The 25,248-nt window shown below is 46.2% G+C and overlaps 2 protein-coding genes across 7 annotated transcripts in view; both read left to right on the top strand.

The window, feature by feature from the left end:
- Positions 1–5,978, top strand: part of RHEB (Ras homolog, mTORC1 binding) — a 42,074-nt gene extending 36,096 nt beyond the window's left edge. Inside the window, exon 8 of the mRNA XM_061997060.1 lies at positions 5,467–5,978. Coding sequence (XP_061853044.1) covers positions 5,467–5,559 — 93 coding nt within the window. The 3' untranslated portion in view covers positions 5,560–5,978. The remainder of the gene's footprint in view (positions 1–5,466) is intronic.
- Positions 5,979–6,077: 99 nt separating this feature from the next.
- On the top strand, positions 6,078–24,449 carry CRYGN (crystallin gamma N). 6 transcript variants are annotated; one of them, XM_061997057.1, is made up of 7 exons: positions 6,078–6,396; positions 7,116–7,281; positions 12,910–12,962; positions 15,508–15,756; positions 18,123–18,268; positions 19,354–19,468; positions 19,579–20,510. In XM_061997057.1, exons 2-7 carry the CDS (start codon positions 7,227–7,229, stop codon positions 19,642–19,644), a joined length of 684 nt encoding a protein of 227 aa, XP_061853041.1. In that variant the 5' UTR covers positions 6,078–6,396; positions 7,116–7,226; the 3' UTR covers positions 19,645–20,510. The 6 variants fall into 6 exon arrangements, 5 of the variants coding, with proteins under 5 accessions (XP_061853041.1, XP_061853042.1, XP_061853039.1 ...); XR_009818807.1 differs by lacking the exons at positions 6,078–6,396; positions 7,116–7,281; positions 19,579–20,510 and adding exons at positions 11,703–12,086; positions 22,939–23,175; positions 24,222–24,310; XM_061997058.1 differs by lacking the exons at positions 6,078–6,396; positions 7,116–7,281; positions 19,579–20,510 and adding exons at positions 11,703–12,086; positions 22,939–23,489.
- The last annotated feature ends 799 nt before the right edge of the window (positions 24,450–25,248 follow it).

Genomic DNA, 25,248 nt, shown 5'->3' with positions numbered 1-25,248 from the left:
ACTTCCTCCCCCACTTCATTTTAAGCAACTTAGTACTTCTGGATAAGGCAAAGCTATTGCTTGTTGTCTTTTTCTTTTGGCATACATTCAGAATGTGTTACAGAGTAGCAATTTTTATCTAAGAGAATATCTTACTGATAACTTTTTGTGAGGTTTGTATTGTGCTTGGTTCAAGAAAATGCTGTGTAGACTTATGCAAAAAAGCTACAAGCTTTGTATGATGGTTGCCATGTCTTGCATATTAAATTGCTGCACTAACAAAGTCCCCTTGAATGCCCTGTATTTGTGTCCATTCCTTAGTCTCAGACTGTCTGTATTAAGTTGTGCTGCCAGCTGAAATGTATAGAGCAAACTTTGTAGCCTTCAGGGAAATCAGAATGGCAATTGTATGTCAGATATTCAGCATTCCATACAGTCTTGTACAAATCCCACAAAAAATCAACTGTCTTCGTTTTTGCTGTCAAAGGTGTTCTTACCGGGTCTTCCTTTCAGCAGAATCCTTCAGAATAGTGATTGCAGGTCACCGTTAAGTCTGTCCCTCTGGATTTAGAGGCAGGTTGTCAGAAACAGGTGCTAGAAGGCAATCCCTCTTCTTGCCTCTTACATAATACACTTGGTAAATTTGTCTGGCTTCAGAAGTTCGGGAGATCATATGTCACTTCTGAGATGAATGCCCACAGCATGTGACCATCCCTCAGATCTCTGGCGTGCTTCCTTTGGAGGCCTGGGATGTACAGATGAAACTGCAAAGGAGCCCCAAACTATGGCAACTGCTTTAATAGTCTTGCTAACAGTTGTGGAGGAATGCTCACCTCTGAAGAGGTGAGAGCAAAGTGTGGAGTCTAGAGCTGTTAGGTGCTAAGGGGAACAGGAGACAGTAGGCATTGTAGCATCCCTTCCTGTGAGTTGGACCAGGAGCACTTGTGCTTTTTTCCTCTAGGTCCTAATTTGACTGGATCAAAACAGCTGATAGAGGTCTGTATATCATGGCAGGATATCTTCTCTTCATCTGAAACTGTCTCTGGTTTAGGGGGGAAAAGGATTTATTTTGAACATAGTAACAGTGTTTGGTGTCATTCTCCTGGTACTGAATGTTGTCCTCGTTTAAGTCAACATTACTGGGAAAATAATGTCAGCACTTTGCACTTGGAGGTTCATCCAAATCATCACCTGTAATGGCTTGGTACAACAAATGTAACTTGTCTATCAAGATTAAGTCTAATCTCCTTCCAAAACTGCTTCAGATTCTGTTTGCTTTACAGAAAGCTAATTTGATGCTTAAAGGGATGAGTTGGGCTGGTTTGGTAATTTAGAGCTCAAGAACTTCAGCAGAGAACTCAAACCTTCCTCACTGGAGGGGGAAGTCTGTTAATCCTTCTCTCTGAAACCTAGCCATCTGTAGTTTGTGAATGTGGAGCAAAAGAGTGGCAACTTCTAGTATGCAGGTCTGACATTGGTTTGGTACATGATGTTCTTTGCAGCAGAAAGGAAGAACAGGTTATGTTGGTTACAGGGGTTAGTCCACACTGGATCAGCTGTCTGGTCTGTACTAAAAGCTCTGTTTTCAAGGAACTGTTGAAATCAGAAGAAATTCCCTGTTACAGGTTATGATAACAAGGGCTCTTTTCACCCTATAGGGGTGTGGAAGAGCACTGACTTTTCTCCCTTCCTGCTCTGGCCAAAAAAAGCCTGCTTTTTGGAGCATCTGTGAGAATCATAGGAGCATTGGGCAATTGAAGTAGCCCTGTAGATTAGCTTTGGCAAACTTGACCTATTCTGCTAGGAATTATCTAAAGAAATCACATTTCAGCAATGATATGACTTTGAATGGATGGTAAACCAGAGAGGCAAAGATCAAAGCTGCAGTGACGATAAACAGTAGTGGCTGGCAAGAGTTCTCAAAGTCAGATTTATTTGAGTCTCTGTATGAGCTCCTCCAGACAAGGGTGACCTCGTAGAACTTCTGAAGGAGCCTGTTACCAGCAACACATTAGTTATCTAGGGAAATCCCTGGACTTTGAGAAGAGAATTCTGAGACCTGGTGGAAAAGCCTTCTTAATTATTACCAGATATGTTGAACTGCTTTGGGAAACTTCAGGAGCTTCAAGCCTGGCATATGGAAGTCTCAGCTTTGTTTCACCTAAGCTATAGCAAACCCAGCACAATAAAGTGGTGGCTGAAATACAACCAGAATCTAGTTTGGTCTTAAACCCAGTTGAAACTGGGCTTGAAGATGCTTGAGTGCCACAAAGATGATGGAATGGAGGATCTCCCTTATGATGAAAAGCTGAGGGAGCTGGGGCTGTTGAGATTGGAGGAAAATGAAGGGTGACCTCATAAATGTTTACAAATACATAAAGAATGAGTGTCAGGAGGATGGAGCCAGGCTGTTATCAATGATGTACATGGGTAAGAAAAGCAGCAACAGATACAAGCTGGAACATAAGAATTTCCAAAGAAACTTAAGGGAAAACTTCTTCTCTGTGAGGATGAGAGAGCACTGGAACAGGCTGCCCTTGTGGAGTCTCCTTCTCTGGGGACATTCAAACCCACCTGGATGAGTTCCTGTGTGACCTACTCTAAGTGGTCCTACTCTGGCAGGGGGGTTGGACTGGATGATCTTTCAAGGTTCCTTCCAACAGTTAAGATTCTGATTCTGTAAAAACGGGAACCAGCTTTTACTGGAAGAACTGAAGGAGTAATGAGCAGCCAAATTGTGTTTATGTAGTTTGAAAAAAAACATTATATTAGAGTGGGCAAGAAAGTAGCAAAAGATCTATTTCTTGCCAAAATGTAGCTCTCTTAAAGCTTGGGCATTGCTCCTTTTTCAAAAGCAACTTTGTCTTCAAGCTCAGAAGATGCAATGCTCAGTAAATGCTTCAGTGGTTTGGGATCTCACCCCATCTCCAGGTGTCTGACGTTTACATGGGAGAGTGCATTTGCACTGGCAATAGGTGAGGGAGGTGAGAAACCTCTTCCTTATGTGTTGTTCAAGTTTCTTTGCCCAGTTCTGTGCCAAGATAGTGGAGTAACCAGTTGAGTTTCCTCTTTGAAATAATAAGACAGATGTATAGTTGAAGAACACAGGGTACCAAAGCACGACTCTGGCAGCTGTTGACTGTGTTTTGGTGTTGTCACCTCCTAAGCTGTCCCTCCTGCTCACATCAAGGCCACGTCTGCAGCAGCTGTTGAGCCTCTGGTGTCTCTCGCAGGATGCTGAGCTCTCCAGGCAGCACGTTGCCCACTCTGACATCTATCTTGTTTCCTCGGGGGAGAAAGGTAGAAGAAAGACAGATGGCTTTCTGTAGGCTAGGTGTGACCCACATTCTGTAATTGGCCATATGGAGACAGATGCTTAAGAAGTCTGGCTGAATTCTTTATTCCCTGTCACAAAACACAACTTCCTGCCTTGTTTAAAAGCTCGTTCTAAAATTCTTCAGCATACTTGGGCTGAATTCCAAATTCCTAAGCGTTAGCTGTAGGACAGTGATTAAACCTCTTAGTGAATACATATGTTCTGTGAAATGAATTAACAAACCCTGTGAACTCCCACATCTTAGTGTTTCAAACAGCACGGCTTTGACAAGAGAATGTGCAGCTTCTCGGTTGACAGAATAAGTTGTGGAGGTTTTTTAATGGGTGCTTTGAAGCAGGGCTATGAAGAAGTTGTGCGTTCAAATGGAACCACTGAAAAACTCAGTTTTTAAATAAGGAGATGTTGGTGTAGGGTAGTTGTAGATCAGTAGATCCCCAAGTTTTCATTAAGGGAATCTTTTCATTACTGGAACCAGTTTGATGGCAACTGCAGTCCTGACCGTGGTTCTCCCAAGAACCATGTGACCAGGAACTGTGTTTTATCATTCCTGGGCTAATGAGGTGCTTTGCCAGGTTCCATTGGGATTGCAGGGCAACTCCATTATACAGAGGAGTACTTGTACTTTCCAGCTAATTAAGCTTTTCAAATAGTTCCAGAGATAGCACTGTGCACAAATGATATAAATACAGGAAACTTTAAAAACGAGTCTGTTCTTATTAAGATTGCTGTAAGATTATTGTGAGGCTGCTTCAGTCAATGGGATTAACTTGGAAGTGATCCAGCTAAGAACTATACCTTGCGTAGACAGGAAAATATCTGTCAGGTCAGAACAGAGTCATAAATCACAAGGTGCTCTTCAACATGCTGATTAAAGCCAACAAAACCCTCTTTTTGTCCTCTTGCATAGTGTAGCTGCTTTTTATCTAATAAATATACTTTCCTGCTTAAGGAATGGATGTTTGGAATTCATGCAACGGATGGCTGGAGGTTAGATAAACTAAAAATGACATGTCTGAGGTGATCGGGAGACCATTTCCATGTTGAAGGTTCACATGCTTGGAGTACTAATCATACAGTGAATGTAAAGCTTGGAAATAGCACAGAGAAGAGGAGCACTTGAGAATTGTCCTTGACTGTAGTGTACACTTGTTCTTCTTAGATTATAACATGCAGCATCTGAGATTACCTAGAAGTAGTTTCTGTGTATTCTGATGGAGGCTACTGAACAATTTTGAAACCCTTAAAAGCTGAGTGAATCCTGAAAATACCAGATTAACAGCCTAAGTTATTTACTGAAGTAGCATTTGTGAGTTGTCCCAGACACTTTACTCTCCCAATCTTTCAATGTCCTTAAAAACAAACAAAACTCTATGAAAAACCTAGCTACACTTAACTGAGTTATTCCATAAAAGTTTCTGAATCACTCCAGTAGTCCAGAGGAACTGTGTGGAACCCTCTGTGTTCCATACAGTCATAGAGGGTATTTGTGGGCCTGACCATGTTAGTGATGGCTATCCTGTAGTTCAAGCTTGTTAAAATAGAAATTCCCCTTTTACTCAGAGTGCTTTATCAAAGGATATCATTTTAACATTGGACAGTGGCTAGTTTGGCTTGTGCTTTCCCCCCATGTTCTTTCACTGTGTCTAATTCTGGTCTTACCTTGAGGTAAGATGAGAATATCAAGAATGTCCAAGTAACCTGGACACTAAGTGTGCAAACAGAATTTAGAGATGAAAAACCTGCTGCCTTCTGTAATTACTTGGAATCTTAATGATTGCTTAGAGGAAATTATGTATTGTCCGGAGCAGCACATCATCAAAATCTTCAATGCTGTCAATTATTCAGTGCAACCATGCTATTTTAAAACAAAGCTCTCTTGTGAGTGTGGCTTGGTTTATACCTGCCCTCCCTGCAGCAACAGACAAAATAGTTGAGGGTTGCTGAGGAATAGGAGTTGACACTTTTCTTCCAAAGGTTGGGTTCAAAACTGAAATGTATGACCTATATTTTTTCTCCTTGACTTTGGAATAAGTGGATGTGCAGTGTCTGCAGGTGTAGCTGCTAAAACTGGTAACACTTTTTGGTTTCATTCCTCTTTCAGTCGCGGGCAGTTTCTCCTTGCCTACTAACGTTGAGCTCTTTCTTTGCAGACTGCCGTTGATGTTTTTAAGAGGATAATTTTGGAGGCAGAAAAAATCGATGGGGCAGCTTCACAAGGGAAGTCTTCATGCTCAGTAATGTAATTCCACTGCAAAATCTGAGAATACTGGGAGTACATTCTACCTGAAGAAGCAAAACTGCCCATTATCTTTAAGGATAAACTATGCTTCTTTTTTTTTTATTTTATTTTTTCTTCTGTTAACCTGAAAGATAAACAGTTGGTTTGGAGCCTTTCCCTTCAGATTATGTTAAACTCTGACTCCTGTGCAAATGGCTTCACTTCCATTTTCAAATTTTAAGCAATCATATTTTCAATTTATATATTGTATTTCTTAATATTATGACCAAGAATTTTACTGGCATTAATTTTTCAGTGTAGTTTGTTGGTTAGAATAATCATCAAAATGATGCATATTGTTACACTACTATTAACTAGGCTTGGATATCAGTGTTTCTTTGTGTTCAATGTATACTTGTAAATAAAATAGCTGCAAACCTTAAACATTCTGTTGATAACTTTTTGTTGATTATTCCATATCAACTTGTCTTGGTGAAAAATGTTCACCTGCTGACCTTAAGAGGAGGCATGAGATCCTGGGAGCCAGTGGATTGACTGTTGCTTAGGGAATTTGTTTGTGAGTGATCCCAACCGTTTTTTACCACTAGAATTTGAGGCTGGCCCGGTAGCTGAGCAGTGCTATGTGCCATTCACAAGCAGGAGAGACAAGTGATAACCACGATTTGGAAAGGAAGGCTTTGTCAGTCAGACAACCTTACATGGGTTTTTTTTCAGTGGTAAGAGTCGTCGAGTACAGGATGTGCAGGTCTGTCCCAAGGAAGCCCACAGGACACACCTGCACTACAGACTTCACGTGAACTTGGAACTAGGAACGCTGTGAGGATGGAGAGGATTTATCCAGGTCACAAGCCATTATGACTTGCTAAAAACAAAAATGTCATTTAAAATAAATTGCACATCTGAGCATTTCTGTACCTTTGCATCTGGATTTTACTGGTGAATGCTCTCCTGGCAATGGGGCTGTTCCCAATGTCAGTGCAGCTTTGGGCAACTTACCCTAACCAGCTGCAAGTTTTTGCTTTGTTTTAGGTCTGGAGACTTAACAAGCCTTAATCTCTTAAGTCTAGAAACAAACTACTTCAACTATATGGTTTTTTTTAAATGTGCGGTTGACCTACTTTGTATTTAAAAACAGAACCCAAAACATAACAAAAACCAATGAGGCTGATGTGGGGAACAGCTAATTAAATGAAGGATTTCTCTTGCATTTTTTGTGTCTGTCTGAAAATTTAATTTCCAGCAGGAATAAAATGGAAGGGAAATGTGGCATGTTTTTGCAACCAGGCTTAACTTTTGCATTTCAGCCTCTACTGTAAAGAGATACAACTTCAGCATGTCTCCTTTTCTTCAGTTCTTGCACACAAAGAGATTTAGAAAGTGATCTAAACTCCTCGATTAACAGTGTCTGTAGAAAAATGTTTGCTTTGGTCACTGTGAGATTAACTGTCTTCCTGGAAAAAAAAAAAAAGTTGCTGCATTTTTTTTTCCTTCCATTTAGGGTATTTCCCAAGGCTTCTGAGAACTCATTTCTGTTATCTGCATTTTCATACCCTGTGCCAGGTGCAGCTTCTGTAGCTGGATGATTGTCAGACATTACAGATTGCTGAAGGGATGAGCTCAGAGTGCTAATCCAGGGAAACCACCACATGCTTTGTTTTAAGGACCAGACTGATGTGGGGCTGTGTGATACATTTCCTTCGCAAGAAGATGCAACACTGGAACAAAGGTAGTTTGGCTGATAATGAAGTTGCTGAGGATTCGGAAAATGATCTGTGGAACACGGGAACAGTATGCATCTGTGTCCTTTATTGCCTAATCATGAGGTGATAGATGAGTTGCAGCATGACCAGAGTCTGGCGTTGAGTCACGGACACAATGTCATGTGCTCTGCATCACATGGTGGAAGTTCTGGAATACCAGAAACCTCAGTGACCACATTTTACTCATTTGTTTTGTAAAAGAGTCTGTGTGTATTAGGGATCAATCTGAAGCCTGAAATAGCTGCTGCATTGGTGCTTGAGGTTTGCCACCTGCTAAGGCTTTAAAGGAGATGGGTGAGGAAGTGTGCAACTTCATAGGCCTGGGATAGTCAAGATCCCACCTTCCAGGGATGAGGCTTTTCAGGACGGCTTAAGGGCAGGTGTAGGTTCTCAGGATTTGCAGTGGATACTTCTGAGGCTTTTCATGTACATGTACTCCACTTGCATTTTCTGTAACAGCAGAAGAATCGAGTTCATCAGCATCTTTTGTTTCCTTTTTCCTCTTGATGCCTCATATAGCAAGAACTGTAAATTATTCTACTTGTCCAAGCCTTTCTTGCTGATAAGATGTAAAAAGCAGCCATGTACAATAGTCCTGCAGGTGGGATCAATGAATTACTTGATCTTGTTTCAGTTGGCTCCTTAGGATTGGTACCTCGCAGCAACTGGAGACTAGCAGAGCCTGGGGCAGTTTCAAGCTTCCTTGTACTGACTTAAGAGCTGACACAGGTTAGAGAGCCCTAAACAGGAGTGATGGGAAATCTTAGAAGCCCTTTATGTAGAGAAGCAGGAAGTCACTATCTAGCAAACTGCCACTTGCCTGGAGTTGATGCATTTATAGAGCCTTGTCTGGCAGCTGCCCTGATCCTTCAGGGGCTTCTGGAGGATTGTGGTAAATGGTGCACAGATTGAAAGGTAAGCCACGAAGGAAATAAGTTCTCTGGCCCTGGCTATTAAAGAAAAATACACACTTACTAGAGCCCAGCCTTATTCTTAAGCGATGAACATTGGCAAAGGTGAAAGTGCAAAGACCCTGTTGAGGAAATTAGTAAAATGTAACTACTGTAAGTCAAGTTAAATGTCCGTTAACATGGTGGATTTAAAATGTGCTGTTCTGGTAATGGCTTCTGCTTCACTTGTGCTCCTGTGCAGCTTCTTGCTTTGCTGCATGAATACTGAAAAACCTCTTAGTATCTTGAGTGGTGGGGCAGGTGGAGCTCAGTGAGTTGAGGGTGGACTGGAGGATACATGAACCTTCTTTATCCTGTTCTTCTTTTTATGCATAGCAAAGTTAATCGCTGCTCAATGAACTCCATGATGGGGAGGGCTTGGATGTAGTTTGCTTTGGGTCTGTGGAGTTCTGCCTAACACTTCTTCCTGGGTTCTATAAAAGGTTGATGAGTGAGTGCACACTAGAGAAGAAGAAAAGCTGAAAAATATGTTTTACTGCTCCCTTGTGCCTGCAGTACCTGTATTGTTGTGTCTGAACCAGGCAGCCTGATGTTGTTCCTCAACTGAGGGCAGAGGACTGTGGGCTGAAACTAGGCTTTGCTAAGGAAGTTCTTGCAGCACTGGAGGCAGTGATGAAGACTTCAGGCTCTCCATTTTCTGATATCTTTGAACAGAGAAGTTTCTACATCTGAAAGTTTACCCTGGAAGTGACCAAGGACAGTTTTTGTTGTTTCTAGTATGGATGAACTTAAAACATCCAGTTGATCCATCCCAGCTTGCAGCAGCTTGCATTGAAGTGCAAAATGGGCAGCATCCCAAAACAAGAAGGTTAGCCTGTGGCACAGTGTGTGTTTTCATCTTCTTGAAAAGAAGTGTGCAGTCTGACACCTTTGCCGCTGTAGTGGCTTTGTGTGGCCAGGTTTTGGTAGTAGCAGGCTACAGGAGTGGCTTCAAAGAAGGAGCTGCCAAAAGCTTCCCCTGTATCTGACAAAGCCAGTGCCAGTCAGTTCTAAGATGGACTTGCAGCTGACCAAGGCCTGGCCAATTAGTGATTGAGACAACACCTCTGTGACTAATGGACCTGAGAAGGGGGAGAAGTTGTCATGCAGTTGCTAAACTGCAGCAGCAGCAGAAGGAAGTGAGAACAACATCTCTCTAGACACCAAAGTCAGGGGAGGAGGTGCTCAGACACTGGAAGATTCCCCTGTGACCTGTAGGGCAGCCCATGGTGAGGCAGCTGTGCCCCTGTAGTCCATGGAGGCCACTGGGGAGCAGAGATGCACTCACAGCGCATGGAGGACCCCACGCCAGAGCCAGTGGATGCGTGAAGGAGGCTGTGACTCTGTGGGAAGCCCACATTGGAGCAGGCTTCTGGCAGGACCTGGGACCCTGTGGAGAGAGGAGCCCACACCACAGCAGGTTTGCTGTCAGGACTTGTGATCCCATGGGGAACCTAGGCTGGAGCGGTCTGCTACTGAAGAATGTTTCCTTTATGAGTGAGACCCATGTGGGGGCAGTTCGTGCAGCCCATGGGAAGGACTCACTGGAGAAGTTTGTGAGGGACTGTCTCCCATGGGAAGGACCCCACACTGTAGCACTGTGAGGAGGCCTCCCCCTGAGACGAAGCAGCAGCAAAGTCTTATCTGTAATGAACTGACTATAACCCTCATGGCCTGTGCTGCTGTGGTAGAGAGGCAGGAGAGTCTCAGGAAGAAGGAAGAGTTGGGGGAGGTGTTTTAAGGTTCAGGTTTTTATTTCTTTTTTCCCTACTTTAATTATTTGTTAATAAACCTTTTCTTCCCAAGTTGAGTCTGTTTTGCCCGTGATGGTAATTGCTAATTGCCCTGTTCTTATCTTGATTTGTGAACCCTTTGTTGTATTTCTCTCCCCTGTCCAGTTCAGGAGGGGAAGTGATAGACTTGATGGACATCTGGCACCCAGCCAGAGCTAAAACACCTCAGTTGCTACAGAACTGGTGCTGGTGCTCTGTGCAGATGCTGTGCTGTGCACTACGAGACCAGGGCAGGTGATGCTGAAGCACCACAGCACGCTGAGCTCATCTCGGCGCTACTGTGTGGCTCTTGGAAGAAGAAACCAACAGACCCTCATTAGCCCTTAGGTAATCAGTAGTGCTTATCTTCAGTTATTTCCTTAATACAGACTTGTCTTCCCAGCCCCATCTGAATAAGGTCAAAATATCTCCCCTTTGACAGCTGAGGAGGGAGAGAGTGAACCTCTGCACAGATGCCTTTGACTTGTTATGGGCATGGCAGAAACACGGTTAAGCTACGTCTGGGTGATGGGTGTCCTCAACATCCAGCTCTTTCATAGGTGTCCTCTTTCCCAGATGGCACCTTTCCTTTTTAAATTAGACAAAATCTGAAAGAATTTCACCCAAAACCCTGGGCTTTCTGATGTTTTCCAAAATTAACTCCAAATCCCGTCTCGGTCAGATGCTTACTGAGATGTGTGATGAGCTGCACTAATTCTCATCCTAGGCAGAATATTACTGAAAACAAGCTTTTGCAGATTTTTTTCCCAATATCCATCTCTGTATTGCTGCTAATAACTATTTGTCTAAACCTGACAGCAAGTCCCAAGCTGAGGAGTTGTTTTTCCTAGTAGGGACCTTGCCAGATCTGAACTGTCATTCTGTGACAGGGTTTGCTCAGGCAAGTAGAAGATTTTTGGAGTCTCTGTTCCACGTGAGATTACATGAGGTGTTTGTTGGTGATGGGTCAGGGCATGGGATGGACACCTTTGGAAGAGACATTGCAGAGACTGTATCTTGCTGCATCCATGGTGAACGCAATGTATTGAACCCAAGGCCATCACCTGGCACCTGTTTCCCATTTGTAGCAACAGATGATGTATTCTGACAGTGTGGATGGAAAGATTCTTTCTCTGCTATAATGATTTGCAGAGGTGTTCTGTAGTTAGTGTGACCAGCCTGCCCAGCATCTCTGGGAGGCAGCACATGGTGTACTCAGGCACTGGGAAGGAGTTAATCACCAACAGAAATTAGGGCTTTGGCAACTGCCATGAGATGGGCTAGCAATATGGGTTTAAAATAGAAACTGCATTCAGCCATAAGGATGATTTCTCACTCTGAGGTCTGTTGCTGCTCTCAAGTGTCCCACAAGATGTGCTCACGCTTTTCATCAGCGAGATGAAAAATTTTCCACAGGAAGGAGCTAGACCCGTGGTTGTTCCATATCTAATGAGCTGGAAATATCTGGGCCTGAGGTGTGTGAAGAAATCTGTGAGCTTTTTAAAGCAAGATGATGTTTTGAGACAAGGATATTTCCTGTGCTGGGTCTTATGCTGTTTTACAAATACTAAAAGTTCCTCCAGAAACTGAAGCATGGCTCTTTCAGAAGACATGCTGCAACTCCTTGGCTGTTACTCAGTTATTATTTATGTGGGGTTGCAGTGGCAGGTGCCTCTGAGCAGAATGCTAATCCTGCTCAGCCTCTACTAAAAAACATTCCTATTAGCATTAGTGAGGTCACTCCCAAAGTTCACCTCCAGGAGTCAGGCCCTGCTCCCTGGAAATCTCTGTGTCAGAGAAGGAGTGAGTTTGGCGTCTTGCTGCTGTAACTCGGGTCATCTGCCAGCAACACCCAACGCTGCAGGTTATTGAGGCAAATTGCTGGGTTGGACCTGTGCAATGGGCAGTGTGTGCTGAGCCACGTGGAAAAATCACTCCCATAATTTCTATGTAACACCTCATGGAGAAAGATGATGGCATCTCACAGCTGTGTTTTGAAGACCACAAAGCCTGAAATCATGTGGATGCAACCTTACAACCCCTTTGCAGGTAAATCACTTTGTAAGATGACAAGAGCTGTGCCCGGACCCTGTATGTAGGTGGGATGCAGGGAGGAGAGCAGAGTGGTGACCAGGAGCCCACCACATTTACCCAGGTTTTGTCCTGGATGGTTGAGTTCTGGTTTCTAGTTTGGCTGGTCTATCCCCGTGGCTGATGTTGGCACCAATCGTATCCTGTGGCATTGAGTCCTCACCCTGGTTTTGTTGGGATAGAACTGCAGGGTTACAATGGAGTCTGAATAAGACATTTTGTATGGTTGAGATGGTTTGATTCTGTCACTCCCCTGGTTCTGGCCTGGACTTTCAGGAAGTCACCTCTGAACCACTTCTCAGCCTCGTGTCAGCAAAGACAGGAAGGGATAACACAGCCTGGAGCTGCCTCTGCAAACATGAAGCCTCATCTCTCATTGGGTTTTGTCTGTTAAAGCCAAACAAACTTGTAAGTTCCATGTTTCCAGTGCATCATCCTTTAAGCAGCATCAGTGGAGGAAAGCTTGCTATGCTGTTGGAGGTCAGATTGGATCTTGCAGCAATGAAGGAGCAGGAGGCGAGGTCTGCCCCAGCATCACATGCCTGAAAGGCTGCTGGTGGCCACAGGCCCCTCAGCCATTGGCAGCCTTTTCATCCCTTGCAAGGAATTAAGAGAGTTTGTCCAGGAATTGTGATTTGCTGTTCTTGAATATTCTCTTTTCCACATTGCTCTCCTTTTTTTATTTTCTAGAGATGACTCCTTTGTTATTTAACATCTTTAAGGTTTTTTTCTCTAATGAGAAAATAGTTGTAACATTCTCTTTATATCTCTCCTAAAATAGCTTTTGAACCTGTTGGACACCAATCAAACCCACCAGCCAGGCACAAGTCTCAGGTACGTCAAGTTCCTGCACATTTAACTAAAGAAGAGACAGGAAGATCCTATCACAAGACAGCAGAGGAAATCAGGCTTTGGTGGTTGCCTAAAAGCCTCCTCCTGTGGTAATATTTGCTTTACTGGGTACTTTCAGGCCACGTTGTCATGGGTGCTGTGAGTCTTCCTCTCCAAGCACCAGGCAGCTTATGGCTAATGCAAAGAGCACGTGGGCCCCTACAACCCCAATGGATGGAAGAGTTGAGTCTCAGTGCCAACAGTGATGCCACCTGCTCACCCTGCTGCTCCCAGATAGGACTCGAAAGAGGGACACGTCTCCTCCTTCCCTCCCAGGACACTAACTGCAAGGCCACAAGGAAGGACTAGGTTTGGGGATGACACTAATGCCCCTTACCCTGGCTACATCTCTTCTAAGTGGGACTTTACATATGCTGTTACTTTTCTCACACCACCTAGTTAATAGCTTAGCACCTAGAAAACAGCACCAGCATTTCAAGGAGGGTTTAGATAGGTTGGTTTGGGTTTGATTTTTTTTGTTAGATGAGAATTATTTCTTGCCTCCCATCAGAAGATGTAAATGTAACCAGCGTTTCTGCAAGGTCAGGGCAGTTTCTTCTCTGAACACATGCCACTTTCCTCCTCTAGCGCGTCCCGGTCAATGTGACGTCTTCCAGCTCAGCCTACGTGTGCACACACACGCCCTTACTAACTTCTGCACCTTAATTGAAGGGGCAGTGAGTGTTTAAGACTTAATAATGACAGCCTTCCCTCCCCAAGAGCCTTTAACCTGGCCAGGAGGCGGTGATCTGAGGCAGCAGAGCGGGGCTGCCGGGCGAGGCTGCTGGCACGCGTGCAGTCAGGAGCTGCCTGCCAAGGAGTCGTTAAGGTTTAGGTCTGAAGCATGTGCCTGCCGGTCTAGGGAGCAGAGCACTGGCGGTGGGGAGGAGGGGATGGGCCCTGGGGGTGATGGAGAGGTGTGTCCCCTCAGCCTCCTCCAGGGACCCCAGGTCCCTCAGCCACTCCTCATAAGACTTCATTGCTTATCTCTGGACATGCTTCAGCACCTCAATGACCCTCTTGCAGTGATGGGCCCAAAATTAACACTTGAGGTGTGATCTCTTCAGTGCTGAGTACAGGGGGACAATCACTTTCTTGGTCCTGCTGGCCACATTATTTCTGTTACAAGCCAGAGGCTTCCTAGCTGGACTCATATGTATAAACATGAGATCTATGGGCTTCCCATAGATCTTTCCCTTACTATTTGTCCTGAGAATAACACAATTAAAATCTTTGGATGCTCCTGTAACACAAAAGAGGGGACGATGAAGCAGCTTTTCCTTGGGCTGGCATTTGAGATGCCATAATGGGAAACAATACTTCATGGTCAGTGGGGTCAAAAGCTCATAGAAACAACACTTGTGAATAACGTCAGTGGGTTTGTGAGCCCAACCTTTGTGCTTGAGAGGCTTTTGGAGATGCTATTTAAAGAGGTTTGAAGGTTGAATAAGAAACCATTGTTTTGATGGATGGAGCGCAATGTATTATTGGAGAGGAGGCTTCAAGGATGCTTGCTTTTGGCTGCCACTGCACTAGGCAAAAAGCTGTGAAAAAAGCAGTAAAAAAGAGTGAACCCAACAAGGAGAAATGATGTGTCGTGCTTAGAGATGCTGTTTCCTTGTTCTTGTTTGTCCTAAAAGAAGAGGATAAAACAGGAGGAATAAAAGAGGGGAAAAGAGGAAAAGAGAAAGCAGGGGAGGGTGTAAAAAAAGGAGGGAAAAAGTGAAAAAGAAGTCCTTAAAAAAGGAGCAGTCAGTGTGCACTGCTAATCAACCAAAGCCCTGCCAAGCAAATCTTTTGTCAGATCATCTGCCCAAAAACAAAACCCCGGACTCAGCAGCCCCGTTACCAGCAGTTCTGCCTACGAAGCAGGACAGCACAAAGCCCCCGGTTCCCGCCGCTTTGTTAGAGCCCTCTCAACACCGGCCTCGTCTCCCCCCACTGCTGGACACTATATAGCACAGCGTCCAGCCTTCCTGTGCAGTGGGGCTTTGGTTTGGCTTCAGCTTCTGGTCTTGGATAACAACCAGCAGAAAATGTCTCAGTACTCAGGAAAAGTAAGTAATGATCCAGCCACTTCCCTTTAGCCTGGGGCTGGCAAGCCTGTGCGTCCTCTGGGTTGAAGGAGTAGGGGAGGATAACATTCTGGAGGGTGCAATGTGAGCGATGATACTGGAAGCAAATGGGGTAGAAAAGATGGGGAGGGTGCAGCAGAAGGAGCCGAATTTCCTGTTTAAACATTCCTGCTGGAAATATGTGTGAGCGAACGTGAGGCAGCGCGAAGCAGCGTAAACGTGGGATGTGCTGTGTTCCCAGGCAAACAAATACGGTTCCTAGGAAAAAATGCCAGTGATGCCGTGCTCCTCTGGCTGGAAAGCAGCTAAAAAAAACCCCACCAAACCATCCTAAAGCAAGAGATTCACATCTGCTCGACGTGGGGGTCCGGCTGTGCCCCTGCTCACCGCAGGGCCTATTCTCCCTCCCCCAGATCACTCTCTATGAAGGCAACTGCTTCACAGGCAGAAAGCTGGATGTCTGCGGCAGCTGCAGCAGCTTCCAGGACCGAGGTTTCCTCAACCGAGTCAACTCCATCAGTGTCCAGAGTGGAGCCTGGGTCTGCTTTGATCACCCCAACTTCCGAGGGCAGCAGTACGTCCTGGAGCACGGCGAGTACCCCGATTTCTATCGCTGGAACGGCCGCAGCGACCACCTGGGCTCCTGCCGGCCCGTTGGGATGGTGAGTGGGTGATGCTGACGCTTGCTTTTTCATGAGCCCCGTGAAAAAGTGTAACAAAAACAAGCTCTTTTTAGAGATGATGCATAACCTTGAGAAGGAAGGTCTTCCAGGGGAGGTTTGTTCCCCTCTTGGAGTGGCCTGCATGAGCCATGTGCCTCCAGACAGGAGGAGGACACATCGCCTTCCTCTCACGGTGAGAGACATGGCAGCTTTAATGGGACAAGATTTTCCCCTGGCCTTTCAGATGAGGTAGCAAGGTCCTGCCAACATTACATGCTTTTCCTTTTCAATTTGAGTTGCTGTGAAATACTCATGGGAGAATTAAGAAGGAGGTTTATTGCCTGAGGCAAATTTGAGCTGTGGCAGCCCAATCTCCACAAACACCCAGAGGGGGAGTGTGGGCAGCCTCAGGGCTCTCTGAATCGGACCCGTGGGCTGCTCCTAGCAAATTGTACCTGAATTCTCTGCTGTTGCAACCCACACACTTCTCCGTAATCCTAAGCTAAACCTATGTTTTTCTCTATATCCTCCCTTTACGAAGCTTTTAAAAGCACTGCTCAGAGGAAGGTTTAATTGAGAACATCAGAAAGTAGCAAAAAAAAAATGAACCTGGGTTAGGTCTTTGTATTCAACACCTATCGCTCATGACCTTCAGGACAAGGGATGAACACACTTGGAGCCAATGAGATTTCTCGCTGGCCAAGAAGCTTCTTTCTGGCACAGCAATGAGTTTGTTTTAGATCTGTAACATCCTTCACATGGAGGAATGCTCTGCCCTGGGCCCTGTAGCCTGGCACAAGGCCATGCTCCTCCCTCCCTGGCCCACGATTTTCCCTGTGAGATGCCAGCGGATGTTTCAAGGCCTTTCTGCAGCGCAGATTCCTGGAGGAAATTTGCTCGGCACCTTCTAGGCTGTGCTGCTGCGGGGCTGCCTGCTGTGGGGTTTGGCATGTCAGTCTGGCCTTCTTCTGCATTCAACGCTCTTTAGTTACAAAATGCACGTCGGCATTCTTTGAATTTGGCTTAAAAACATCCTTTCGGCTCATTCTGCCCAAATGTCTATACTGCAGGCTGCAGAAATCTCGGAGGAACTGGTCATGTCACCCTCCAGGGCTCCAGCAGCAACAGGGGTGCTGGGGAGGTTTTTGGTTTTTTCTTTTCATCTTTTTGTTACTGCAATGTACAACAGATCCCATCCAGACCTGCAGCTACGTGTAGAACTGGAGGCAATGCAGATTGGTTTAGAGAAATGGTCAGATGTCTTTTAACATTCTGGATATAACTCCTTTTTCACTGTGTGAGTGCATGGAGAGCTGGAGCTCTTGGCTGGTGCTGCATTTGGGGCAGAGGGTTTGAGGGATGGTGGGGGCATCTGTGTATGAGTGAAGGAGTACTTATGCCTGAGCGTGACACATCCCACAAGTGATGTGTTCGCATGTGGCTGGTGGCTGTAGGGAAGTGCAGGCGGGTGCAGAGATGAGGGTTTTCTGGCTGCTTCTCTGGCTGGCACTAGATGCTGGGAGGTAGCTTGTGTTTGTGTGTGGTCTGTGCATGCTGGCACTGGTGGTGTTGGGCTGCTTTTCACACTCCCTTTCTGAAGCACCCTTCTGTCTTCTGTCTTATAAAATCTGGGGATGTGTGGCTGAAGGAAAAGGACATGGGGATGTTGGGTCAACAGCAGCTGAGCATGAGCCAGCAGTGGCTGAGAAAGCCAATGGCATCCTGACTTGTATCAGAAATAGTGTGACCAGCAGGACCGAGGAGGTGATTGTCCCCTTGTACTCTGCACTGGTGAGGCCACACCTTGAGTGCTGTGTTCAGTGTTGGGAGCCTCACTATAAGAAGGATGCTGAGGTGCTAGAGCATGTCCAGAGATGGGTAACAGAGCTGGAGAAGGGAGCACAAATCTGATGGGGAGTGTCTGGGGAAGCTAGGGGTCTTCAGCCTGGAGAAAAGGAGGCTGAGGGGACACAGGATCACCCTCTTCACCTACCTGAAAGAGATTTGTAGGGAGGTGGGGGTCAATCTCTTCTCTCCAGTTATGAATGCTAGGACATGTGGAAATGGGCTCAAGTTGTGTCAAGGGAGGTTTAGACTGGAGATTAGGAGAAGCTTTTTTCCCTGAGAGGGCTGTTAGATACTGTCCCAGGCTGCCCAGGGAGGTGGTGGAGTCCCCATCCCTGGAGCTATTGCAAAGCCGTGTAGCTGGGGTGCTGAGAGCCATGGGTTAGTGGTGGGCTTGGCAGTGTGAGAGGAGGGGTTGGACTTGTTGATCTTAGAGGTCTTTGCCAAACCAATTCCTTGATTCTGTGAAATAATTTGTTGTGATTTTTTTTTTTGGTTGACTCAAATCCCTTTGTCCCCAGCACGGTGAGAATTACAGGATCGAAATCTTTGAGGGAAGGCATTTTAGTGGTCCCAGCCTCGAGCTGACAGAAGATTGCTCCTTCCTGCAAGGACAAGGCTGGGACAAGACCTGCATCAACGCCCTCAAAGTGTACGGTGACGGCGCGTAAGTACCCGCTGTGGCACTCCCTGTCCCACACCCTTTGCACCTGCACTGCAGGCAGCCCAGCAGCTGCAGAGCCTCCTCTCCTCATGGAAGAGCCCTTTAGGCAAAAGCCTAAAAATGTAAGTTGAGGCTATGGTTTAATGGTGAATTTTGGTGTCTGCCCATTGAGAGCTGCTTCCAAGGGGCATTATTTTTGGAGAGTGACAGCTAAGCCAGGCTGACTTAGCTGAACTACCTGACAGGAGGTTGTAGTGAGGTGGAGGTCCGTCTCTTCTCCCAACTAACAAGTGATAGGACAAGAAGAAATGGCCTCAAGTTGCTCCACAGGAGATTTAGATTGGAGATGAGGAAACATTTTTTCCCTGAGAGGATTGTCAGCCACTGTCCCAGGCTGCCTAGGGAGGTGGTGGAGTCCCCATCCCTGGAGCTATTGCAAAGCCATGTAGCTGAGGTGCAGAGGGCAATGGGTGGGCTTGGCAGTGTGAGGGGAGGGGTTGGACTCTATGATCTTAAAGGTCTTCTCTAACTAAACCAATTCTATGATAAATATATGCTACAAGAGCTCTGAGGCACCTTTCTAAGATAAATGAAATAAAAACCCTAAACCCAGTTTTATAATCTTTTTTTTTTTTTAACATTTCTGGGCACGTTTTCAAACACTCTATAAAATCCCCTCGGAAGAGGGCAGATGGATGGCTCCGGGTGATGCGGATCAGGGCTTTTGCTTTGCAAGTGGCTTCACCAAGGCCTGCTGCAACACCAGAAACATCCTTGTTGGACAGCAAAAAGGAGGAAGCAGCATCTCACCTTAACATTCAATTCTGCCTCTGAAAGATGGGGCAGCTGTGGTGGTGATGCACAGAAACACCAGGAGGGCTCTTGCTTACCCTCAGTGCTCCTGGAGATGCATTACTGATGCTCAGCCCCTGCAGATGCTCCTGAAAGCCTCAGCAGGGCAGCAGCTTTGCCTTTTTCTTGCTGTTGAGTGGCAATTTGCATTTTCTTCATAGTGTCCATCCTTCTTATGCATTTTTTTTCCTCTTGTGAGATGGGTCTTATCTGACTGTTTTCCCCCTGTCCTACAGTTGTGTTTTCACTGCAAGTGTGCTGGGAGCAGAGGAATGCCATAAAATCATCCCAGAACCAGGCAGAGGGTGGCTGGAGCGAAGCACAGGGCAGAGGGAAGCCCCTGCGGAGGAGGTAGTGCAGAAACGCTCTTCTCTGCCTGTCCTGGGCTGGATATTGTGCATCAAACCTTTGCCCAGTGTGGGATGTTAGACCTTTCTTGTCCCACAGCATCTTTTTCTCAGAACAGGATAAAGGTCACCCCAGCCCGTGACATCCTGACAGCGAATGTCCTGCAGGACCCTTTCTGACTCAGCTGAGAAGTCTCCTCTCCCAAAAAAACAGACCTATGATCAGGCAATGGTGGTTCATTAATTCAAAGGGGCAGAGCTACCAGCTCCAGATGGGAAGAAATGGCTGGAGCCCACTGGGAATCCCGTTAGTTCTGAGCATTTGAAGCAAAAGGCATTTTGAGTACCAACACTATAAAGCCACAAGAGAGCCTGTGAGTACTCTGGAAAGAGTTTTAGGGCCAATTATTTACCACACGTGTCCCTGTGGCGGAGCCTGGAGCTTGAGAAATTGGGAAGCTGCCCAGAAACTTTCAAGCACTTAAATTTTTCAGATTGATTTCCCCCCTCCCCTGCAAAATATCTAAGGGTCAGAAAGCTTGCTTTCCTTCGCATGGGAGCCTGGACTGTTTATGTTAACATTATATGACTTCTCAAAGGCTTTGAGTAGCAATAAAAAAAGAGAGAAACAAGTAAAACCCTGAGAAGAGCGTGGTGAGGAGACTCGCTGAATTTTACAGCGTTATGTTCAGCCCCTGGGAAGACGGTTGTTGCAAGTGTGTGGAAGGGTCTGTAAAGGCCATTAAAAGGCAAGATGGTGCAGAGGGACCTGCTAGCCCCGGGCTGCTGGAGGAGGGAGGAAGGGAGGGAGGGAAGGAGGAGGTACTGCAGCAGAGAGGGACCCTACGGCACCACTTTTCTCCTTCAATTGAGGCCCAAGTGACCAGGTGCAACTGGTGCCAGACTCAGCCTGGCAAAGCCCTCCCAAGACCAATCCGCAGCCATTCGGGGAGCAGAGGAGATGGGGTCACCAGGGCCAGGGGAGTTTCAGCCACAGGCTGTCTCCAGCACATCCCCAGACTGAAAGCAGGCCTGGCTTACTCTGCATGTTGAAAGCAGGCCTAAGGCAGGGTTCCCCTAGGCTCCATACCCACCAAAATCTCACTCTGCGATTTCCTCCCTTCTCTCCATCCCCCTGTTTCCAGCTGATCCATCATTGCTCCCTGCAGGCACAGCCACCCCCACAAGTGCAGGCAGCAGCTCTTTCACAGCACATGACATCATCAATGTGTTTTGAAGGGGAAACAAATATTTGTGTATCCAACGGTTGTTGTGTTGTGTTGTGGGGATGAAGGGAGAAAATCGCAGAGCAAGATTTTGGTGGGTATGGAGCCTAGGGGAACCCTGCCTTAGGCCTGCTTTCAACATGCCTTTGGTGTTGTGTGTGGTGGGGCTGAGGGTGGCCGGCATCTTTCCTACTACCCTTTTGGGGATGGCAACCGCTACCCCATGCAGCCAGAATGGATGGCCGTGATGATAAAGCTGTTAGAGCCATACTGGAAATGAGGTTGCTATTCTGGAGCAGCTGGGAGATGTTCCCACCTCCTCAGAGGCTGTTGCAGTCTGTGTGGCTCGCGGCTTTGCCCGTCCCACGGGCAGACACAGCTCCAGCGTCACATACGGCATCATCTGGTTTTTGACGAAGACAGGCACTTCTTGTCCTCCTTTGTGCCTCAGCCCCTCCACAGAGGGTTGCTTAAAAATAACTTCAAAAATCTGAATTTGTTTTACAGTCCAAGAGAGAATAAGCCAAAAAGGGCTTTTCTACAGTGACATTGCTTGAAGGAACCAAAGCAACTAATTTATCCTGCTGAAGCATTTATGAACGTTTGGTAGGTGTTCAGCAGTCAGACTGTGAAATATGAACCAGAACAGATACCCAAATATTGCTGCCCAATAAATGTCACATATTTCTTGGCAGCGGTGATAGCTGTTCACGTCACTGCTCAAGTCCTATGTAGAGAATGAGTGACCTCAGGCCCTCCTGAAAGCAATCCTCTTGGTTCAGGTTGAAGCTGCAACGCTCCCTCATAGTTTTTTCAGTATGCACAGCCAATTTTGGCTTATAGGGCTTGTGCTGGCTCCCTGTGAGTTTTATTTCTGTGTCCTCCGAGTTCATGTGCTAATGAAACACAGCACTGAGATGTTTGAGGGCTGCGTGCTATGTGCCTGGCTCAGCTCTTCCATGCTGGGCTTGAGGACAGCATCATCTCTTTTTTTGGTTGTTTTCTGGTCTCCTGCCTGACTTGATTTCCTCTCTCACTGACAGTCTCAGAGAACGTAAATTTTAGGCAATAAAGGAACAGCTAAGGAAGCTGTACAAGTCTTCACTCATCACCTTGCACTGCCAATACATTTCACACCCATCTTTCTGCTATTCCTTTTATTACTTTTGTTTTGCAGCCTTTCTGTAAGCAGAGGGACAGGCTGGGTGGGTTCCTATCACCGCACCAAGTCATGCAGTCTGCTTCCATCTACCCCAAGGCCAGTCCCATTTGCCCCCTGTGACTCTGCAGACACATCAACTGTGTGTCTGAAGAGAAACAGAGGTCTTGGGAAAGATAATGGCTGCTGTACCCTCTGTACTGTTCCCTGGGCTCCACCAGTTATTGAAAGATGCCCTGGAGCAGAGCTGGAAGGATCACCACGTCCCAGTGGGATGCAGGGACCTGTCACCATCTCTGTCCTACCACGATGTGGTATTTCCGATAGCGTTGGCTCTTCTCAGCAGGAAGGAGTGATTGGAAGGTGCAGAAAATTGAATTGGCAGCCATTTTCAGCTATATTTGAGGGAGAGGTGGTGAGCTGATGGAGAAAGAGGCCTGTGATCGTCCAAAAATACAGAGAAGTGGAAATAAGGTGAAGAGATGGGATAAAAAGGGAAAAAGGAAGCAAGCCATGTCTTCCTTCTGAACAAAGCTGGGGCGGATTTGAGGAGTAGGATAATTTTATAAATTGTGCTTCATTTAGCTGAACAGCTGAGCAGGCTCTCTGACAGGGCACATGAGGGTTTGTGAGGGAGGGGACATGGCTCCAACCTGCATTACACTGACATGAGCAGCAGGCAGACTTCTTCATGGGCTGGGAGGTCAATGTTGAAGGAAAAGTCTGAGGATGACTTTGCAAGTCCAGCTCGGATATCAACTGTCTGCAAAAAAAGTGCCAAAGAATGAACTCGTTCATTTGTAGGAAACACTTAGGATCAAAATGTCTTGGCTGAACATGTTGCAGTGATGCTGCAGGAAAGGGCTGTCAAGCAGGGGCAGCAGAGGGGCAGCAGGCAGGGGAGTGCTCATAATGGTGCTCAGGGAGAAGGGACCCACCACAGTCTCACCTGGTATCCTCTCAGAAGAACAAAAATCAATCCAAATACATCAAGAAATCTGTAGGTTGGCTTGACTAACTACCCTAACCTCTTGCTTAACAAAAATAATGCCTGTGGGTGGCTGGTTTTATAAACAACTTTTTTCCTAGGCCTCCAGCTTTTGGCTCTGGGGCGGAGTGCTCTGAGTTCACCAGCTCTTGGCTGACCCCAGAGGCCCAGGAGTCTTTGACCCAATCAATACTTACAAGAGTTTCATCCTGGAAATCCCACATACAGTGGGTCCCAACACAGATGTCACAGCTGAATTCAGAGCATGAGACAGACCCCAGAAACCAAATTATATGGAAGATTGCATTTATGCTCTCCTGTCATTACTGAGTCAATAGGTGGGACAAGCAGCAGAGATACTTATAAAATCCTCAAAAACATTGGGAAAAGAAAAAATGAGTCAGAGATGAGCAGTTCAGTAATGACGGGGTGGAAGCCTGACTGTAAACGTATCGGAGCAATGGCAAATCTTAGAAAACAGGGGAGATTTAAATAAAGAGGTGACATTTGTGGCCATGTTAAGACTATGGCACAGTTCATGCTAAAGGGATAAAGAGAGAGAAAAGCATCATTAAACCATTAGAATTGCTCCTGACTTGAAGACCTTCAAATGGAGAAAGAGCAAATGCCAACAGATGAAGACATAGCCAAGCCTGATGAAGAAGTCAGGCATACCAAAGTCACCAAGGTCGTTGTGTTGTATCTATTTGACTGTATTCCAAGGGTAAGTTGTAGTTAACCCTGGATGTAGAGATAAAGGGAAGATAATCGAGAGGAGTTCTGCTCTCTGTTAGAAAGCATCAAAGACAGGCCACTGAGAGTTACTGGCAGAGAACTGATTAAATATGGTTCTCATCACAGCTAATGAGTCAGTTCAAAGAGGTAAAACATCCTTCAAGAGTTACTGATTTCTTGATACATTCCAAAAGAAGTTTATTCAGGGGCTGAAGGGACTTGTATCCTTCTTTAGCACTTTAATAGCACTTTTATACTATTAAATTGTTCCTGTTTCACATGGTAAAGCTCAGAGAGACCCATTCCTAGAGCAACATGAAGCAGGGAGGCCCTGGTCCCCGGCTTCATCACTGGTGTAATCCAAACCAATCTTTTGAGGTCCCTTCCAACCCTTAAGATTCTGTGATTCTTCTAAAGGCAAGACTCAGTCTGGCAGTGGATAATTGCCAGGCTGTGCTGGAAATGGGAGGAAGCACCAGCAGTTAACGGCACCAGGGGCATTTCTGTGTGCGATGAGACCAGGACTGCACAGGCACCATCGGGCCCTGGTAGTTTGCAGTACTGAAGTCCGTAAAGGCAGTCACACAGCACGGGCACGAGGCACACATCCATGTTGTTGGGATCTAAGTAATCCTCCCTTTCTGCTCAGGTGGGTGCTGTACGAGGAGCCCAACTACCGAGGCCGTATGTACGTGGTGGAGCGGGGTGAGTTCAGCAGCTTCAACGCGTGGCAGGCCTGCAGTGCAAGCGTCCAGTCCATCAGGAGGATCGTCAACTACTTCTAGCTGAGCTGGCATTCTACCAGTGGTGGCCTGCTGAGACTGGGCATCACCCTCCTTCCCACTTACTGACCCATGGAATAAATAGTTAAACACCAGCCTTTGGCTCTCAGTATTTTTTTCTGACCCATTTGCAGGGTCTGTCTGAGCATGACAGGCTGATCCTGATGCAAAAGTGATAGAAATCATTCATCCTGAGTTACTTTGACCTTAGATCAGCACACATCAAAAAAAATCTATCTTAAACCCAAAATCCCTGAGGGCACAAAACCTGAGCTATCTTCTGTTTGTTCTCTGATTCACAAGCCCTTCAGCTGACAGTGACATTTTGAAGAGGTGGCAGCAAATTAAAACAGCCATAGCACTGTCACTTTCCGCACAACCCTCTTCCCATCCTCTGCCCCTCTGGTGCTCCCAGTCCATCCCTGTTGTTTCAGTGCCCCTAAACCTCACTCAGTGCTTGACAGCTTGGGATCGAACTGCTCTGTCTGTCCAACTACGGACCACCCACTACAGCCCAGATGCTTCCCCTTGCACTCAACACCCCAAAGTCAGGTAGCCTCATTTCTCTAAAACTATAAGCTGTGCTCAGTATTAGCTAAGAGTGTTTCTGGCTATTTCTTCTTTTCACTCTGTTATTCCATTAGCTGTTAAGGCTGGGCTGTCTGATGGATCCTGACATGGTGCCGGCAGAGCTGCAAAGCTCTGTGTTAATGCATTGGGAAAGCTGCTGCTCTAACCACTGTCCTCAGCCCTTTGGAGGGATGTGAGCAAGGCTGACAGGTCCCCAGCACACTGGAGCACAAGGCACAGCTGCCTTCAGGGCTGCCCTGCTCTGTGGATTGCTGATGGGATCCTGCCCTTTGCAGACAGACCGGGAGGAACAGGATGCCATGC

This window comes from Colius striatus, chromosome 5, assembly GCF_028858725.1.
Source record: "Colius striatus isolate bColStr4 chromosome 5, bColStr4.1.hap1, whole genome shotgun sequence".
Lineage (NCBI taxonomy): Eukaryota > Metazoa > Chordata > Aves > Coliiformes > Coliidae > Colius > Colius striatus.
Note: the sequence above shows the minus strand (reverse complement) of the source record. Positions and strands in the feature narration are given on the sequence as shown.

What these genes read in the sequence shown, in the direction of transcription:
- CRYGN (XM_061997055.1), top strand. Translation starts at nt 12,008, where the DNA reads ATGATGGCATCTCACAGCTGTGTTTTGAAGACCACAAAGCCTGAAATC. An exon ending in CCTGCCGGCCCGTTGGGATG is followed by an intron (nt 15,757 to 18,122) that starts GTGAGTGGGTGA and finishes CTTTGTCCCCAG; the next exon opens with CACGGTGAGAATTACAGGAT. An exon ending in AAAGTGTACGGTGACGGCGC is followed by an intron (nt 18,269 to 19,353) that starts GTAAGTACCCGC and finishes CCTGTCCTACAG; the next exon opens with TTGTGTTTTCACTGCAAGTG.